Source organism: Anabrus simplex, chromosome 8 (assembly GCF_040414725.1).
Source record: "Anabrus simplex isolate iqAnaSimp1 chromosome 8, ASM4041472v1, whole genome shotgun sequence".
In the NCBI taxonomy this organism is placed as follows: domain Eukaryota; kingdom Metazoa; phylum Arthropoda; class Insecta; order Orthoptera; family Tettigoniidae; genus Anabrus; species Anabrus simplex.
Window position 1 is genome coordinate 120,384,036 of NC_090272.1, and position 20,626 is coordinate 120,404,661.

A 20,626-nucleotide genomic window follows, 5' to 3' on the forward strand; every position below is an offset into this window, starting at 1 on the left:
TTCAGAGGCACTAAGAATTATTTATGATACAGCGTTTGTACCTCTTATATTGTATTGTGTTTCCTCTTTTCGAATGACACTTGAGAAGAAATGGGCTCAGCATAAATTGATGCAAATTCAGAGAAGATTTGCTCTTCGTATTTCCTGTGCTTACCGCACCACCTCTACTGATGCAGCTCTTCTTATTGCAGGCATTGAGCCACTATTTCTGACGGCGATAGCAAAAGCTGAACTCACTTTTTGAAAAAAAAAAAAAAACAGTGTCACCAATGCCCATTCTGAATACCACTCTAGAGCAACCTTGTCATTTTATACATTCTGATTAAAAATTTCATTTATGAAAATTGTTCAATTGCCCATGATTGCTTTATTTACACAGATAGATCTCACATACCAAGCACAGATGAACAGGACAAAGTTGGATGCGCCTTCGTTGTCCATGAAAACGATTCTGAGGTGTTCTCATCCCATTACAAACTCTCTTCCACATGCTCTATTTTCCAGGCTGAACTGTGGGCAATCAAATCTGCGATCGAATGGTGCAAATCTAACAATAAGAAATCTTGATTATTGAGTGATTCGCAAGCTGCGTTGAATGCGATAAATAATAAATATAATCTGACTCCAATAGCTACAGCTATTGGAACCACAGCTCAACAAAGTCCGCACATCTGTTTTCACTGGATTCATGGTCATTGTGGAATACCTGGAAACAAGTAAGGTGATCTTCTGGCAAAAGCAGCGGCTACATCTAATTTGGAAATTTCTTATGACAAAAGTCACCTAGCTACGCTAAAAAAATCGTAAAAGAAGCACGTAACCCAACAATGGAACAACATCTGGACTTCTTCCACTAGAGGCCAAGTCACCAGAGAAATATTCTTCCCTGAGGTTTTCAACCGCCTGCAAAGTAACGTGCTGGTGCCAAGCTTTGAAATTATTCAATTTCTGACAGGTCATGACAAATCTGGTTATTATTTTCATCAACTTGGAATCAATTGTGCTGATGGCTATGTGTGTGTTTGCAGATCCTCACAAACAGTGGGCCACCTACTGTTTGAATGTGCTGCATTTGAAAGAAGGAGGCATGACTTGAACTCTCATTTGAATGATTGCAACATTGCATCATCAAAACCCCTGTATAATTTGCTTAAAAAGCCATGATGTTACAAATATTTTATTAACTTCCTCCACTTCATTTTCTGTTGATTAGATACACAAATTCATTTTCATTGTAAAACTGAATATGTATTTTAACTATAACCCTAGTATACACTGGCTGAGCAAATGCCATGGGATGGCAGAGCACTGATGCGCAGGTGAGCTGTCTGCGCACCACACGCCCCCTGTGCCAGCGGCAGTTGTATAGGAGACATTGTGAGCAGTGGCTGTGCATGTAACAGGTGTAACATGGAACGGCGTCATGAGCTGACACCGTTCGAACGGGGTATGGTGGTCGGTGCCCGATGGATGGGAAGTGCGATTTAGGAAGTGGTGCGGGAATTCGGCTCACACGATCAACCGTGTCCAGGGTGTATCGTGAATGGTTGAATGTGGGTGTCACCGCCCACAACAGATGAACGACCGGCCGTCCAGCCACCTTCGATGACCGTGACCAGCGATATCTGAGACGGATTGTTAATAGTGACAGACGGGCAACCGTACAACAAATCACGGCTCAATTCAACACAGGCCATGCTAGACACGTCTCCCAGTGGACAATCCGAAGGAACATGGGTTCTATGGGGTATGGGAGCAGGCGCCGCACACGGGTGTCACTGTTAACCCAACGTCATAGGCCAAAATGACACGCATTTGTCACCAGTCACTATGGATGGACACTGGAACAATGGCGTAACGTGGTATGGTCAGACGAATCATGATTTCAACTGTACCATGCTGATGGGAGGCACCGTGTACGGTGCAGACCACATGAAGCGATGGATTCCGCCTGCCTCGAAGGTTGGTCCAGGGCGCTGGTGTCTCTGTTATGGTTCGGGGTGCATTTTCCTGGTATGGAATGGGCCCCTAGTTGTTCTGGAAGAGACTTTGAATGATATGCAGTATGTTGGGCTGCTCAGAGACCATCTACACCCATTTTTGGCCTTCCAGCGCTCAGACGGTTCTGCGGTGTTTCAAGATGATAAAGCGTCGCCACATCGCTCCCACGTCGCCCGGAAATGGTTCCAGGAACATGCAGCGGAGGTCCAACGACTGCCATGGCCACCCAGGAGCCCCGATATGAACCCTATCGAGCATATCTGGGATGTCCTGGAACGCAGGCTCCGTGCCATGGATCCTGCACCCACGAACAGACCAGCATTGGTGGCCGCTCTGAAAACGATTTGGTGTCAGCTGCGTCCAGAGGACTACCAGGGACTTGTCGACTCACTTCCACGGCGTCTCACGGCAGTTCGCAGGGACAGAGGAGGCCCCACACGCTATTAGATGACTATCCCATGACATTTGCTAAGTCAGTGTACTATGAAAAGTAGGGTTCCAAACTGCTTTGGATATTCAATAATAATTAATTTTTTGTTGTTGTTGCAGAAATGCATCCAAATCAGGTCTGATATTCATACTAATGGAAAGTTAATGTCATAATGTTATTTGTTTTTACATCCACTAACTACTTTGAAAGTTTTTGGAGACGCCGAGGTGCTGGAATTTAGTCCCACAGTTTTTTTTACATACCAGTAAATCTACCGACACGAGGCTGTTGTATTTGAGCACCTTCAAATACCACTGGACTGAACCAGGATCGAACCTGCCAAGTTGGAGTCCAAAGGCTAGCGCCTCAACCGTCTGAGCCACCCAGCCTGGCAAGGTTAATATCACTAAAGCCTGTTGCTTGCAGCTACTGAAATTTCATATATCTAATATTCCAATAATATAAGCATACCTGTAATAAGCAATGATTCAGTAGCATCAAGGCTCTCTGTGAAGAGACGAGAAATGATGAGCTCTGGACAGATAACGAAACGAATTTCTTCTTGGACACAACCCCAACCAAGGACACCTCCACCTACTCTCCTGTAGAAAGAGATGCTGTTAGCTCTATGCAAAAGGTTCAAGTCTAAAGCAACAAATACTGAACAGTGACATTTGTTAAATACAGAATATAATATTTTTGACTTGATCAGTTAACAAAATAGACAATGGATGATAGAAATAATTTAGTGGAAGTGAATACAGTAGGAGAAAATAAGTTTTCTGCAAGGCTGTTCGCAAGCAACATCATCTGATGAGATCAGCTATGCAGAAAGGGGTAGAAAGTGGTTAATTTATTGTAGCAATCAAGCATGCAGATGAATCAACACGAATCTAGACAATTTTATCTCTTATAACATCTTCTCTATGCTTTGATGCTGCAATTACACACAACACAACAACCTCTGTCGTTAACAACCACAGTTGTAATTATAGCTTGCTCCAATTAAGATTCATTACCTTTGATGATGATGATGATGATGATAATAATAATAATAATAATAATAATAATAATAATAATAAACAGGAGTTATATATACATCAAAGTGAAGAGCAGATTTTATGTACAACTAAGAATTACTTACAAATCAGGTTTAGATATTATGTCATATAATTATTAAAATAATTTTCTCTCTATATATAAAATAAAAGAGTTTTGTCTCTACATGGCTCAGAATTTTAAAAGAGTTGTATTTCTGCATCGGCCATGTCCACAGTAACAAGGAAATGCTCTTTTTCATTTTCCGTGATTTCTGTCTGTCTGTATGTACGTGCATCATGAGAAAACGGCTGAAGAGAATTTCATGAAAATCGGTATGTAAAGTCGCGGAATAAGTCACTACAATCTAGGCCATAAATAATTTTATTCACGTTGAGAGAAATGGTAGTTTAAGGGAAGGCCTTAAATGTATTTCTCAAATATTTATGTTATTAGCAGTCCTATCGATAAATACTACATAACTAAAGTTATACAGAATTAAATTACCAATCATTTATGTCTTATACATTTTTTACCTTACCAGCTATGATAACAGAGATATTCATGAATTTGGATTTTTGTTGCTAAGTCCATATCAGCACCAAGTCACGAGAAAATGGGTAGACAGATTTTAATGAAAATCGGTATGTAAAGTCTGGGAATAAGGAACTACAGTCTACACTATAAATAATTTTATACGATGCCCTAATATCACATAGTCGGAAGAAAACTAAATGTGAAGGCCTACAATATAGAAAGCTCATAAATCTGATCAACAATAACATCACATTGACCAGTGTTTGTTGTGATCTACTTTGTGTCTTCTGCTGCCACTCATCTCAGATAGATGGGATTACTGCTATGTACCGAGTATAACAGCCTGCCTGAATACTGGCGGGAAGTAGCTGGTGAGTTAGATCTCTCTCTTCTTTAGCATGCCATTCCACTGGTTCATAAACTTTCTAATACTACTGGTACACTGGTTCATCATAACATTCCAGCTATTCAGTCCCTACTCTAAAGGCACTGATTAGAATAAGCAGTGTGCACATTTAACGGAATAATAGCAGAGGATTGTTCGTGGCTGTCTGCAGCCTGGTCATTCCAACAATGGAACTTTGGACTGTTCGTTAAAAGTGGGGAAAAAATGTGCGGTTTTTCATTTGATCAAGTATGTTGTATGAAAACGTTGCTTTTAATCGCTACATTCCAACTGATGTCATTGTAATGTTGACTTCACTTGGGAAAACTAGGAAAAAAAGTCTTTCTGAGAATTCCGTAGTGAAGCACAAGTATATTAGTTAGTCAGGAATAGGATTAAAGACAGGTTTATTTGAGCAGAGATATAAGTTAACAATGTCATTTATACTTATGATTCTTTTAATATACAGTAAAACCTCGTTAAGAAGTTTCTGCAGGAGACAAGGAAGAAAAACGTGTTAAGTGAGAAAACGTACTACTGAATAAAAACTATACAACAGGAATATGGAAACACTAGACACGATTCTCTCCGACATAAGGGGATTTTATGTCGTATATCTGCGGGTACAGTGAAAATTCTATGAGAAGAGAGTAATTAAAAGATGTGATATATCATGAGAGAACAAATATTAGAACTTACTCTAGTGGGGCTTATAACATAACAATAGTGCACTGAAAAGTGTTAAAAACACCAAACAACAAATATGAAAACATTTGAATGGGGCCCATAAAAATATCAAAGCAGTATTGCAGATCACACTCTTTCCAAAACACATTAGCAGAAGCCTATTATTTCCGACAAAACTTTGACCGACCAAATCCGATTCGACTGATAGAGTCCAAACTGGAAAGTGCAAATTTCAGATTCACGCCACCTCTGCGGGCTTAAAGATGTAGATGTCAGTCGACTTGCCAACAGACTTTAATTTTGTTTTCATTAGTAAGGAATTTAGATTGATATAGCAAAGCTAAAATGGTTTGGACACATGATGAGAATGCCAGGAGAGATAATACCAAAGAAAACATTCATGGATACAGAAACTGGAAAGAGGCCTAGGGGACGTCCTAGAATGAGATGGAGGGGCTCTGTTGTGGACTGTATTGCAAATAGAGGAGTCGATAGCAATAAAGTACTAGAAGAGGAATGGTGGAAAGATTAAGTAAGGCGGAGAGCTTTGGTACACTACCCTACCCAGAGAGAATCTGGAAAAGGGAATGGATGAAGAAGGGAATGCAGGAAGAGGAAGAAGTAAGGAATTTCACGACTATTTCCGTATCCATAATTAGACTATAACAAGACAAATATGCATCACGCTGGTCAACTTCACACAATAATTATGTTCCAGATGTAGGCTATTGCGTGACAAATATTCGCTACCTGCCACTGTACAACTAAACACGAAATACGCTTCTAACTTCTGAATGGAATACCAAATACAAGCACAAACAGGTTCATTGTGTTATTCTGCAGTTTCACTGCTAACCAGCAAGAAAAACTGAGCATTTCTGAGGCTAATGGCTTGCTCCCTGAAGGTGCAATTTATCCTGTGAAGTTCTAGAATTCACGGCCTTTTCCAGTTATCACACAACTGCAGCGAAGACTCTTACCTGAGTTGGAAATCATGTTCCTTCCACAAGGGATGACAAATAATATTTTGAGGGCTAGGAAAACATTTTATTTTATTAGCATCACAGGACCGTACTCAGTCCGTCTGCTGGGCTGTAACACAGTCTTCTCTTTGCACTTCCTCTTCAATTTCCACATCTATTTGCTCTTCAGGAGCGTTGCTCACACTAGTACTAATATTACTACTAATTTCACTGAAAAAATTACATTCCTGATCATCATTACTTCCTAAAAGGGGTTATATATCGGTAAATATCAGTTCTATACTGGCAGCCATCTTGTATACAAGCGAATCTCAAAGCCCACTTCAAACTAATATTACCAAGCACACTATCGATATATATTAGCAAAGAGGATATAACATTGCAAAGAAACAGTCCCTACACAAATCACAAATGCAACTCACTCTGCCATCTCTTGAGGAAAAGTTGAATTACGTAGTAAAATGAGACAACGGAACAGTTCCGTGGTCCGGCGTTTGGTCCACCGAAACGAAGCACGGAGCAGTTCCATGGCTCGGGCCCAATGAGTTAACAAGTACAATTGTCTTCCAAAAGCAAAGTTCAAATCGCATGAGTTCTATGATGGCTGTATAAAGTCAAATTCTGGAAACAAAGACTCTTCCAAAATCTTAGCACACCATGTCTTCAGTAGCCGCTGGTCCTCGAGGGTTGATACTTCTGCTATTCATACACTCTTTCCTACTGTTGTGTTTGTCGGACTGAATTTCTCTTTGCTGTAATTCAAAGGATCCCTTGGTGGATGAGGTGACACCATTTTGGATAAGTGGATGCCAAACATTCAGATTTTCAGGGTCAATTAGATATTTCTTTAGATTTGCCTTCAGAATATCTTTGTAGCATTTATCTTTCTACTCACCCTGTTTTCTCCATCCGACCTTCGACTAACAGTACATGATTCGTTTTTACAGAGACATGACTCAGGCATGTGAATTACATGATCTATCCATCAAAGCTGGTGTTTTATTATCAGCCCTCAAAGCTGGTTGTATTAGCTTAATCCAAAACACTTACATTAGTGTGTCTATCTTGCCACCTTATTCCTAGGATTCTTATCATGCAGCGTTGATTGTGGTTTCAACATTCGCACCACCTATAAGAACTTAAATGTGCAGATGCAGTCCACTTCCTGTAGGATTTTAATTTTGTCTTCATTTGTATGGCATTTCACGACTTTTTCCTTATCCATAACTAGGCTATCACAAGATAAATAGGCACCACGCTAGTCAACTACACATGATTATCTTCCTAATCCACAGGTAGGCTATCATGTGACATTTATTCGCTACCCTTCAAGGTACCACTCAACACAGAATACAGTACTAATTTTTGAATGGAATTTGAAATACAAGCACAAACAGGCTCAATGGGTTTTTCAGCAATCTCACTGCTAACCGGCTAGCAAAACTGAACTTCCCTGAGGCTAACAGCTTGTTCCCCGAAAGTGCAACTTACCCTGTGAAGTTCAGGAATAGACGGCTTTTTCCTGTTATCGCACAACTTTCCCCGATTTGCCTCCTATGGCAATGAGGGTTCTTATCTCTGTTGGAAATCATGTTCCTTTCACAAGGGATGACAAAAAAACATTTTTCAGGGCTACGAGAAATGTGATCATACTAAGCGGTAACAGCAAAAATTCTTGACATAATAAGTGACATATTTTTATATAAATTTAATACAATGGGAATGAGGACTTTGAATTTACGATGTGCTAAGCGGGGAAACATGTTCATGAGGAATGCACTACTGTGGTTAAGCACTAAAATTTTTAAAAACTTAATAAATGTGCATACATACTTGTTTGCAAAGTCCACCTGCAACATTCCAAAGCCCTGGTCTTCTATGGTACCCACACTTGATACATGAAGTTTGGTTAAGGTTCGGGTTGAGCGTCCCCATTGTGGAAGGAAGTTGGGTGATATATAATGCCGAGTAAAAGTTACCACTCCCTCAGGGGCTGAAAAAACATGCAGAAAAATCTAAGACAAACTTACAGAATCAAACAATTTCATGATTAATATACAACCTGAAATAAAAATCAATACAAAATACATCACGGATATAATTTTTATTAAACAGTATGGAACTGATGTCAACCAGATCTTAAAGTAGTTATATCTTCCATTTCTCTCTCTTCAACTACTACAGACAAGAATTTGTCATATACTCAGATAATAACGAGAAGTGTGTGAAGGATACCGAGTTGATTCATCTTACTTGTCTAGAGTATCTTTAGCCATCAGCACCATGCATTTGTGTACTCCAGCAGGCTGGGTGTGTGAATAAACAAGCCTTCTCCCAAAGCCTGTTCTATTATTGTTGAAAGCAATCTTTCCTTTTTTTTTTTTCTGCTGACTTCCTACGCATAGCCAGCCCCGTGGTGTAGAGGTAGCGTGCCTGCCTCTTACCCGGAAGCCCCAGGTTCGATTCCCGGCCAGGTCAGGGATATTTACCTGGACCTGAGGGCTGGTTCGAGGTCCACTCAGCCTACATGATTAGAATTGAGGAGCTATCCAACGGTGAGATAGCGGCCCCGGTCTAGAAAGCCAAGAATAACGGCCGAGACACGACACCTCGTAATCTGCATGTCTTCGGGCTGAGCAGCGGTCGCTTGGTAGGCCAAGGCCCTTCAAAGGCTGTAGTGCCATGGGTTTGGGTTCGTTTGGTTTGGACTTCCTATGCATAATACAAGTGAGGGTTTATCCATCAGGATGAACTCCCTTAGCCTTTAGTAGTCCCCTACTTTGTCTACAAGGTAACCGATTACCACATGGGTTGATAAGAGTAGAAAATGTCTGTTAACCTGTATTGTAGGGCCTGTGGTATTTTATTATTTCAGACACAACTGGGATAGATCACCTACCTAGGACTATCATAGCATTCAAGAGCAGTGAGTGTGGGGGAAGGGTAGCATAATAAAGTAATAAAATACATTTTCACTGCTGAATGCAAAAGGGTTCAAACAATTGATTTCAAAATGATGTGGCTCTCCAGCCCAACAGCAGAGTTTACAAAAATATGCTCAGATATCAAGGTGGACGACTGAAAGAAAGCCAGAGCATTAAGAAGAATCATTATACAGGGTTGGGTGGAATGAACAGCAAGATGTAAACAGGGCAGCGTACTGTCAATTATGGATGAATTTATTTCTTTTAAGCTATTTTGCCATTGCAGCCTACAGTTAATTTGTTTAAAATATAACACTGGATAGCTGATAATCATTAAGTTCAGCACAGTGCTTCAAGGGCTGAATGAGGAACTCCCATAATTCTCACTAGTTCTTCACTTTTACAGAGTACAGAAATCAACTGACTGAATGAACATTCTTTATATGGTACTGTATCTCTACTTTCTAAATTTCATTAACGATCTATTCTGAGAAACCCATTAGTATCTAGGTCATCTTACATACTGTATTTGTTCGCATGTAACTCGCCACTGCATGTATCTTGCACCCCATTTTTAACATCTGAAAGTGCAGGGAAAAAATTCCCCGCACATAACTTGCATTAATTTCTGCCTTTGTCATATGGCCGGTTGCATAAACCGTTTGATCTTAGATCAAAAGACGAAATTGATCTCAGTTCATGCTAAACTTGGATTGTTGCTGTATAAACGTTAATCTGAGATCAATTCGCACTGAACTAGGATTAACTTTGACTGGAGAAATTTTTCTGATCAAACTCTATGAGTTATGAATTTCATGTTGTTGGTCCGTACTGAACTGAGAATAACATATGAATAGTAACACAGTAAGGTTTCCACCTATTCAGTACTAATATGTATTTACAATGTTATAAATTACATGGAACTAGTTTCGACCCGCCTAGGGGTCATCATCAGCCATATTAAAGCATACATAAGTATTTTTTGTCGAATCCTAAAACATGTTATTTTTAACTGTAATAATCGTATGGATTTTATAATTTATAAAGTGAAGTTTGGTAATGAGATGAGAAATGTTAGTATGGTACAGGTGAGTAGTAAATAATAATATATATACAAACAAGTTTGGAACAAAGTACTAGTGGGGTGCTTAGAGTTGTAAAATATAACCTCGTGGATGTCCGTAGTCCTCGTACTAAAGAAACAATGTAAAATAACACATATAAACATATATACAAGTACGTACAAAGTCTGGAGAGTAAAGAGTGATACTCTTTTAATGTCGAGTTGGCTTGACACTGATCACTTAAGCGGAGAAATGAGGTATTTGGTGTATTAAAGCTGTGTTGGTCAGTTGCGTTGTTGATTGTTGGACGTGAAGTTGTTTTTGAATTTCTGGTTGAGAAGAAGGTGGAAACTGCGCGTGGATATATTGATTCTCAGTTCTTAGCGGAAACCAAATTGGACCTGTTTAAATGGAGAAAGTCAGTAAAAACAAAAAATGGAGATAGGAAAAGGTTAACATAAAGTGAAAGGACGCTTACCTCGCGCTGCGGTGTGTGTAGTATAGCTGATGGTGTGCGATTGGTGGCGGGGAGAGAAGTGTGGGCAGGGAGGAGGGCAGGCGCGTGCGGGTTAGGAGGGGGTTAGGAAGAGTGGGGGTGGCTTGGGGTGAGGTGGGGGTGGGGAGCTTTTAAGGCGGGGCTGAAGGGTGCGGGAAAAAGGGGTAATTGTCTCGGAAAAGTACCTTTGATTAGACTTAGGATTGAGTTTTGGTTGGTTGCATTATTGTTTCTGAGGAAAGTGATGAATAGACACATCAACAAGACCAGCAGTTTTGTAAAATCAGGAGTTTACAGGATCAAATGCAACACCTGTGAAAAATCCTACATCGGACAAACCGGTAGAAACTTCAATACCAGATACCACGAACACACTAATGCAATAAAATACAACAGGTTTTCAGCCATCGGCCAATACATGCATGATTATAACCATAATTTCACCAATATCGAACAGGACATGGACATCCTCGAATTAGCAAACAAGGGCCCTTTACTCAACATAATGGAAAATTACTACATACACCTAGAACAATACTTCAACGCCAGTCACAATCTCAATGAAATCTCAGAGAAACCCAACATACTCTTCGATCTATTCATCACTTTCCTCAGAAACAATAATGCAGCCAACCAAAACTCAATCCTAAGTCTAATCAAAGGTACTTTTCCGAGACAATTACCCTTTTCCCGCACCCTTCAGCCCCGCCTTAAAAGCTCCCCACCCCCACCTCACCCCAAGCCACCCCCACTCTTCCTCACCCCCTCCTAACCCGCACGCGCCTGCCCTCCTCTCTGCCCACACTTCTCTCCCCGCCACCAATCGCACACCATCAGCTATACTACACACACCGCAGCGCGAGGTAAGCATCCTTTCACTTTATGTTAACCTTTTCCTATCTCCATTTTTTGTTTTTACTGACTTTCTCCATTTAAACAGGTCCAATTTGGTTTCCGCTAAGAAATGAGAATCAATATATCCACGCGCAGTTTCCACCTTCTTCTCAACCAGAAATTCAAAAACAACTTCACGTCCAACAATCAACAACGCAACTGACCAACACAGCTTTAATACACCAAATACCTCATTTCTCCGCTTAAGTGATCAGTGTCAAGCCAACTCGACATTAAAAGAGTATCACTCTTTACTCTCCAGACTTTGTACATACTTGTATATATGTTTATATGTGTTATTTTACATTGTTTCTTTAGTACGAGGATTATTGACATCCACGAGGTTATATTTTACAACTCTAAGCACCCCACTAGTACTTTGTTCCAAACTTGTTTGTATATATATTATTATTTACTACTCACCTGTACCATACTAACATTTCTCATCTCATTACCAAACTTCACTTTATAAATTATAAAACCCATACGATTATTACAGTTAAAAATAACATGTTTTAGGATTCGACAAAAAATACTTATGTATGCTTTAATATGGCTGATGATGACCCCTAGGCGGGTCGAAACTAGTTCCATGTAATTTATAACATTGTAAATACATATTAGTACTGAATAGGTGGAAACCTTACTGTGTTACTATTCATATGTTAAACTCTATGATCTCAGTTCAAGGAGTTGTTTTCTATTCGAGATAGAAGAACAACTGATTGTGAACATAATATTACCTGTGTTGTTACGATAAATCATAAGAAAATACACAAAAGACTAACCTAATACATTGTTAGCTGTAGTTGTTTTCCGTATATAAGCTATATTACGCTTCTTATAATGCAGTGAAACATAATTCTACAACAAAACCTCTATGAGTTGCTTACGATATTACATTATCTCGTTCATGTTTTATGGATGTCTGATTAGTGGGATAAAGAGGGTTACTCAGCTAAGTAGTCCATCTCAAATAACATATGGACCGTTCAAGATAGAATGGCGTCAATATCCCCTGAGGTAATACTATTAATTTTGTTTATAAAACTAAACTGTTTTCTACACCTAGGCTTAAACCTACAAGCCTTACAAGTTCAGCACTGTGATTATTCCAAAAATCAATCCAAGTACTTCTCGAGAAAATGTAATGTATTCAAGCGTGCTTCATTTGCCAGCTGGGGACTGCCCTGCTCCATTCGCGCTATGTGTGAAACATGAGCTATCTATTAACATGCACAGTTGCTTCACCTTTTCCTGACAGCTATGTATTCACTCGACTGTGCTCATAAAAGCACTATGACCAAATGTATGATTTAACACCTTTAATATCACCGTAGGTAACAGGAACCATAAAGGGAAAACGGAGATGCGACGGGCTGTATGAGACAACATTTTTATCCTGATGTGATATTAAACCACACAAGACCAAACGAGCTAGTGCAACTGGGCAATCACCCCTTCATAACACTAATCGATTCTTCAAAGAATGAATAAAAGAAATAGAACGGCCACGAAGGCCGTGAAAATGGAAGACTCATTAGGCTTCTAAAACCTAATACAGTTAGGATCAGAAAAAACAACCAGGGTCGACGGAGAGAAGTCGGATATCAGTTTTTCCTTCACCTGTGTTCACTGCAAGAAAAACATATATGAAGAAATTCTAGTACATGCTGCAAACGACGTTCATTTGTCGTCAGTCACAGCCAGCTCAATCCCATCATTTAAGTATTATCCAACAGCTAAAGCTACTTTGCATTTCATTTGTTTTGCGGCATTGCAATATACACTTTTCTGAACTCTGATTACATTTGAACTACACAAGTGTAAACAGTTCATTTTCAGAACTATGTTCTAAATTGATTTCCGGTTAGATGTCTTTATGCAACTGGCCCATAAAGACATACAGTACATACACGAAATAAAGTTTGGGTATTCCGTGCACATGCCTACATCGGGACTGTACCAATTGCTGTTACGGTACTTTGTACATTACAATACAAGAACAAGCTGCATTTCTTTCTACTTGCAGAAAGGTTGAGGCTAGCTGTTGTAACAAAAAACTCGCAAACCACCGCCCCAAGGATGCAATCCTAGCCAGTCAGTCATACTCAGCCATTCCTCTCACTCATCCGTCTTTGTCAATATGCTTATCGTCACCTGTCTGGCGGAGTTCATCACGTGAACTGGGAGTGTTTCCCTTTCCAGGCAGTCAAGTGATCACGGTATTAAGTTATCGTCCATCTGTTTTATTGTCGACAAGTACCAGTATTCTGTCTTTCATTCTTGTTTCTCATTAAAGTTTTCTTGTGTAGGTCGATCTTTAAGTTATGCTGAAGTACATAGTAACAGAGCTGCCAGTTGAGAATTCAGTGACTGAGTTTAATGTTCGCTACTGGCATTAACAGATAGCTGTGCTAGAAACCACCAACCAAACACGTAAGGCATTCAGAGGGCTGAAAACTGGTAAGTTTCCTGAACTGGAAGATGAGTTGCTTCATTACATTACAGAGTTACTAAATGATAGGTTTAGTATCTCGCACAAAATGCTTCATTTCAAAGTGCGCGAATTAGCGATTAAGCCAGGGTTGGAACAATAGATTCATGACACGAAAGGGATTGTGCCTGCAAAGGCGAACATCTCTCTGTCAGAGAATGCCAAGCGATTTCAGCAACAAAATCATAGATATTCGTCACCATGTCACAGCAATGTGGAAGAAAAACAATTACCTCTTATCTCAAATTGGCAATGCAGATCAAACCTCGATAAACTTCAACATGCCACGCAACACCACCAACAAGATTGGAGAATCTAGCATGCTTGTATGTGTAAGTGGGAGTGAAAAAAGAGCGTTGCACTGTCATGCTAGCAATAACAGCAGACGGAAGAAAATTGCCATCATACGTTATTTTCAAAAGAAAAACAGTGCCTCAAACAAAGTTTCCCAAAGGCATTCATACATGGGTTCAAGAGGAAGGATGGATGGATACAGCTCTTGCCCAGGAGTTAGTCCGTACGGTGTGGAGAAAATGGCCACGGGCACTGCTTCGATGCCCAGCAATGCTAGTGTGGGACAGTTTCCGTGGACACTTGGTGGAAGACACGAAGAAACGTCTTCAGGAAATGAAAACTGATCTCGTTGTAATTCCTGGTCGACTCACACATTGTCTACAGCCCTTAGATGTTTCTGTCAACAAGCCCTTCAAGGACAACATACATAAATTGTACGCCGAATGGATGGCAGGAGGGAAGCATGAGCTGATGCCTGCAGGCAAGATAAAGAGGCCGTCAGTTGAACTCGTGTGTGATTGGGTTATGCGGGCAACAATGGGATAGAAAAGGCTAGGAGTGGGAAGGAAGTGGTTCTGGCCTTAATTAAGGTGTGAAAATGGAAAACTACAGAAAACTATCTTCAGGGCTGCCAACGGTGAAGTTCGAACCCAATATCTCCCAAATGCAAGCTGACAGCTATGTGACCCAAACCGCGCAGCTACTTGTTCGGTGCTTCAGGCGTTACTTTCTGTACATTTTTATTTAAAAGAAAACATCACTGATTGGTTGAACTGCAGTTTGTATAAGCATGATTTGGGTGGTAATGTGTCAATTTATTATTATTAACTTTACTGGCCACACTAGACCACTTTAGTCTTCCATGTGCACTTTTTCTTTGAAGGTTGTACAGTTTGATTCTTCTTACCTGCCCAGTACTTCTTCATTTGTTCTGATCGCAGTGTTCTTAATTCATCTGATATCTCTACATGCCTTTTGTGCATCATTTCAGTTGAAAATTTATGATTCTTAAGAAGGGTGGTAATTTTATTCTTGTTCTCTACATCTGTAATTTGGAGTCCAACTGCTTTGGGATCCTCTTGAATTTCTTTGATCCAATGCCCTCCTATCAACTTTTCCAGATTTCTCAACACTAGTTGTTGTAAAATCCTGTTTTCTGGTAATCCTAAGATGTGAAAGAAATAAGGGATTCTCTTCTTCTTCTTCACCGTGCTGGTAACTGGGTCAATCTCTCGATAGACAGTTTCATTGGGGAGGATTCTCCAGACTCCTTCAACCTGGTACTTTTTATTAATGGAAGTTCTAACAATCCTTCTTTCAGTTTTGAGGAGCTGATCAGTTCTTCTTTCATTTTTAATTTGGAACAAGGTTTTGCAAGCATAAGTAGCTTTGGGAAAAATTACAGTTTTGTAGTGTTGGGTCTTACTGTCTATTAACAAGCATTTTTTTGTTATAAGTTGACCAGGTTAGAAATCACGCTTTTTTCATTTTGTTGATTCTGTTTATCCATGTAGCTTTCTCGCTGAAGTTGTGCATAATGATTTCTCCAAGGTATTTCAGTTGTAGGACTATGTTAATTTTTTGATCATTTATGATGACTTTGTTTATGTCAAGGGGTTTCATTGGCATTATCTCAGTTTTCTCAAAGGATATATGAGGTGTATAGTTTCAAACATGACCAAGTCCGTTGAGCTGTTTTTCTTCAGAAGCAAAAAACTTGTTTAGGGTATTAATTCATATACATTCAGACACCTTAATCTTTATGTTGCTTAGCAGAGGCTTCTAATTCATTACCATACAATTTTCACAGTCTAAATATATTACACGAATTGAAAAATGTATTTAAAATTTGGACTTGACCACGTTTGAAACTAACGGTGGGACTTGGCCGATTTTGAAACTTTTGAAACTTACTTGGCCATCTTTGAAACTTAGATTAGAAAATTTGGCCTAATATTATGATAAGACATGTTTTCAATGTAGCAATCAGCAAAAGAAATTCAACTTTATTTTTCATGTTTCCAGTAGCTAATAATCTGTAAGTTTTTTGTTCAAAATTAGCAGAAATAACATAAATATAGGTCTTACGGCAACACAATAGTCCTGAAATCTAATGAAATATGAAACAAAACATACAGCAAAGAAACTTGGTACCATACACATTTGGAATAATATTTTTACAGCACTGCAAAGAATGTAATTTTGTACAAAATAACAATTATTCTTAATGTGAATCCCCTGTAAATGCTCATATGAATGGATTTTCTTCTAAACCACCACCACATGACACGTATCCTTCCAAATCCTCATGTCCGGCATTGTTCCCAATCACACGTTTGTACCACTGTAACTTATTCAAATATTTTCACTCATTGCCAAAATGTTTTGACAATAATTTGTTCACATCATCGACTTTTTCATGTTTTACTTCAACTCCAATAGACATTTGTTTTGGACTGACATCCTTAAATGTCTTGTGCTTCTTTGCGATAGCCTTTGGTATTTCACTATTAAAACGATAGAACATCTCTCCTCCCACAAGAATGTTTCTAGTTTTGTCACTATGACGTAGGTAGAATCTTTTACATTGGGATATCTTGAAATGCAATGATGAAACTGCCTTCACAACACTACTGGCTTTTTCCTTCCAGTCAAAGACCTCCCAGTCGTTACCCAGTACTTTCACTGAACCATGCTTTTGAAATATACTATGGTATTTGTCTGGGTCAATGATTTCTTTTTTCCTCAGTTCCTTTTTCAATACGCCCAAACACTCTGTCAGGTGGCAGATATGAATGGCCTACAACTGGAAATATAATTTCTATAAATTTCACATTTGCAGGTGCATGGAACAGCCATTTAGAACACATAGTGAGCAAAGTGACATTCTTATTTTGCCCTGCACAACTGTCTGCCATAAGCCTTATTGTGTCAATGCCTTCCATGTTAGTATTTTGAAGCTCCCTGAACAATGCAGAAGAAATTTCATTGGAAGATTTAGGTCTGTCGTTTTCACACCAGGTGTACATTCAAACTCTGTCATTTGAGATTTTAGAACCTGAAAACCCCTTCACTATCGTAAAGTTATAGCAATAAAGCTGTCTACTATAATAAGCTGCCTGGTCAGGCACTTTTGGTAGAATGAGATTTTTTTGACAATCAAAAGATAATATCATCATTCCTTCCCGTTCTTCTTTCTTTCTTTTCTCTATCATAAATTCATTTTTCTTTTTTTTCATTCTTCTCTGTTTTTAGTTTCTCTGATAATTCCAAAGACTTCAAACATACATCTGTAGAGGGAGCCTTAAACTGATGTTGAAGTTCCTGTTGAAAACATTTCTGAAATAAGACTGTTTCACTTTAAGATCACTCTCTACTTCTTGGTTATACATTCTCCACATTTCTTTAATATTCAATTCACTGTTCAGATACATCCGCTCGCTTTTACCACGGCTGTAATGTGACTCAACGACTTTGAATTTCCTAATAAAGGTCTTTACTGCAGCAAACTTTTCTTCAAAAGCCTTAGATCATCTATCTCCACCTCTGGTTTCAACAGGAACTCGAAGACCATCCATTTTTGAACCTATTAAAACCCCCTTCAACCCTGTGCTTAGTAATCCCCAAAGTTGAGAGAAAAGTCTGTCGACACACGGGCAGGGAATTTCCTAACTGATTTAAAATACTATATTCAATGGTAATATTTTTCTGAGACCTTGCATTATTTCTGCTTCGCCATCTTTTGGGTATGCTTATGCGACAGTACCTTAGAATAAAAGCATCTTGTTTAGCTTTAACGGGGTGTGCATAATATGCACTAAGAAAGTCTTTTATATCTTTCATTTTCAGTAGCCTACACTTTTTTGTTCCTGTGATTACAGGTTGGGTACTGTGGTAAAGACGTCGCGGAATACCTAAAGAGAAAAGAAATCTAGATTAGGCCTATTTTCCAACTTTGTTCATCTTGACTTTATTTAGAAAATATGATTAAAAAGGATATAAGATTTAGTGAAAAATCTTTAAAGATTATTATTTTAAACATTATGTTTGTGTAAATTTACTCAACATTGTAACCAATGTAGAGGCTAATTAACATTTAAATAGTGTATATTTTGCAAATATACGGATTCATGTAGCTACTTCAATGTATATTCTTCATACTATACCTATTCAATACCATCGCGCCTTCGAAACACATCACCGAGCCTTGATTAAATCACCACTAACAACACGTTGTTGATTGTAGTCACCTCAGCTATTTTTCCCTCATGCACTTCCAGGTGGAAGGATCACGTTGCTGCTTTCTGGTATGCGTTTATTAATTTCCTCCATTTTATTGCACAGCAAATATGAATACTATTAAAAATGACCAATTAATTATGCATATATTTTTATTTATAAACTATTTATAAAAATACACGCAAACAAAACCACCACATGTGACTCGAACAAACTTCAGGCAGCCATATTACCGGAAGACACCACGTGACTGGTTAGCGCAGGATTATTGGCCCGTGCGGGTTAACAGGGACTTGGTCGACTCTGATATGAAACCTCATTCTTTAGTGCAATTTTAAATGTGATCTGGCCGGATTTGAAACCCACTTTTGTTCCCGTTGTATTCATCTTGTAAAGAGGAATCCATGGAAGTCAAAACATCAGAACGTGAAAAAGATGGACATGGTCGTGTTTGAAACTATACGCCTTATTTGTAATCTTATTTTTAATGCAATTATCTGGAGAATGGTGATCTGAACATGATCTTCCATGTCAAGGGCTAAGAGAACTAAATCATCTGCAAACCGTAGGCAGTTTTACCTTATTGAGGGTTTTTCTCCAATTTTGATTTTAGGTGGGTTTTCGTTTTGCCAAATTTTCATGATGTAATCTAGAGCCACATTGAAAAGCAGTGAGGATAATCTGTCACCTTGTCTGAGGCCTGTATTTATGGTAAAAGCATTTGACATTTATAATAAAATATTTAATTTAAAATAAGTAACTTTGCCATAGTGTGGATTATTATTCCCATCTCAGAAGCATCTAAAATATATTGTTAAAATCACACCTTGTCACATCGCACACATTTCAACTAAAACTTTGCTGTATCAAGTGTATTCCGTGTGCCTTGAATGAGTTCATCTTCTGTACAGGAGGATGGGCATTTCAGACACTAAAGCATGTGCTTTAGAGTATGGTCTTCATCACATTCACACTTGATTTTGTTAGCATCAATGCAATCCCATCTCGCTAAGGTCACTTTGGATCAGCCCACACCTGATATCAACCTATCCAAGGATTTCCACATTGTCCAGTTCTCATTGTAGCCAGGTGGTAAGCGTTCAGGATGTTGGGACACCTTGTTTTCCATAACTGTAATCTTTCTTTTTTTGGCTGATCCGTTTAGTTCTCGAGATGTTCACAGAAAACTACTCCTGGACTTCAGCCTCTGAGCTGGAAGTACATCACCATGTACTGGATGAGCATTTTTTTGTTCAATTTGTGTCATCTCCATGTCTGCAGCCACTTCTCTTCAAATGTGCGGTGGTGCAATCCCTGCAAGCTGACAGTTTGTCGACCGGAGTAAACAGCCTGTCACCAACCACCACGTCTCAGTGATGGCCACACCCACCAAACAGGACACACTTATTCTGCGATGGAATAAAAAAGGCCCATTGCTGATGTGCGGATAGTTTCTGGCTGAGTACCCCACTCCGATCCATTCAGTTTGCACAACAGGTTATTTTGGGTGGAGACTTTCTGTTTACAATTCACACAGTGTTTCTTGAAAGTGAGAGCTCTCTCAAGCATTACTCCCAGGTATTTTATTAGTGTGTCACAAACTTGTAGCCTGATACCTGACCACATGGTTTTCAGCTTCTGATGTACTTGTTTATTTTTCAAATGAAAAATACAATCTTGTGTCTTTGCAGGATTCGGTCTGAGCTTGTTTGCATCATAATAAATGGATACGTTTTTGAGGGCAGTAGTGAGATTTATTTCCACTGTTTCAAAATTGGTGCTACATGAGGCCAGGGCAAGATCATCAACATACAAGAATCTTCTGATATTTGGACAATGACTTATCATTTGTTTATATGCTGAAAAGTATTGCAGCCAATGTGCTTCCTTGGGGTAGACTGTTTTTCTGTATTCACCATCGGCTGCACTGTATTTGGGGAAGTCATCAAAAAATCTGCGATTATGGAAAAGAATGGCGATGAGCCTCATAAGCCCACTCTCCTTGGTTAAATAGAAGACCTTGGCCAGAAGTTGTAGATAGCTGACAATATCATACGCTATAATATAAATAAAATACTACCGTATGTTAAAAGATCCACCTTTTCACCACAACAAATAATTCTTTGATGATTTTATTTCTATATTCTTGTGAATACA

General features: G+C 39.0%; 1 protein-coding gene across 5 annotated transcripts in view; it reads right to left on the minus strand.

Annotated features, from left to right (window-relative positions):
- LOC136878870 (poly(ADP-ribose) glycohydrolase) overlaps positions 1-20,626 on the minus strand; it is a 171,689-nt gene that overhangs the window by 90,486 nt on the left and 60,577 nt on the right. For all 5 annotated transcript variants that reach the window (XM_068228816.1, XM_068228817.1, XM_068228818.1 and 2 more), the window contains 2 exons: positions 7,895-8,054; positions 2,903-3,033 (listed from right to left, as the gene is read on the minus strand). In XM_068228816.1, the coding sequence (XP_068084917.1) occupies positions 2,903-3,033; positions 7,895-8,054 (291 nt within the window). The remainder of the gene's footprint in view (positions 1-2,902; positions 3,034-7,894; positions 8,055-20,626) is intronic.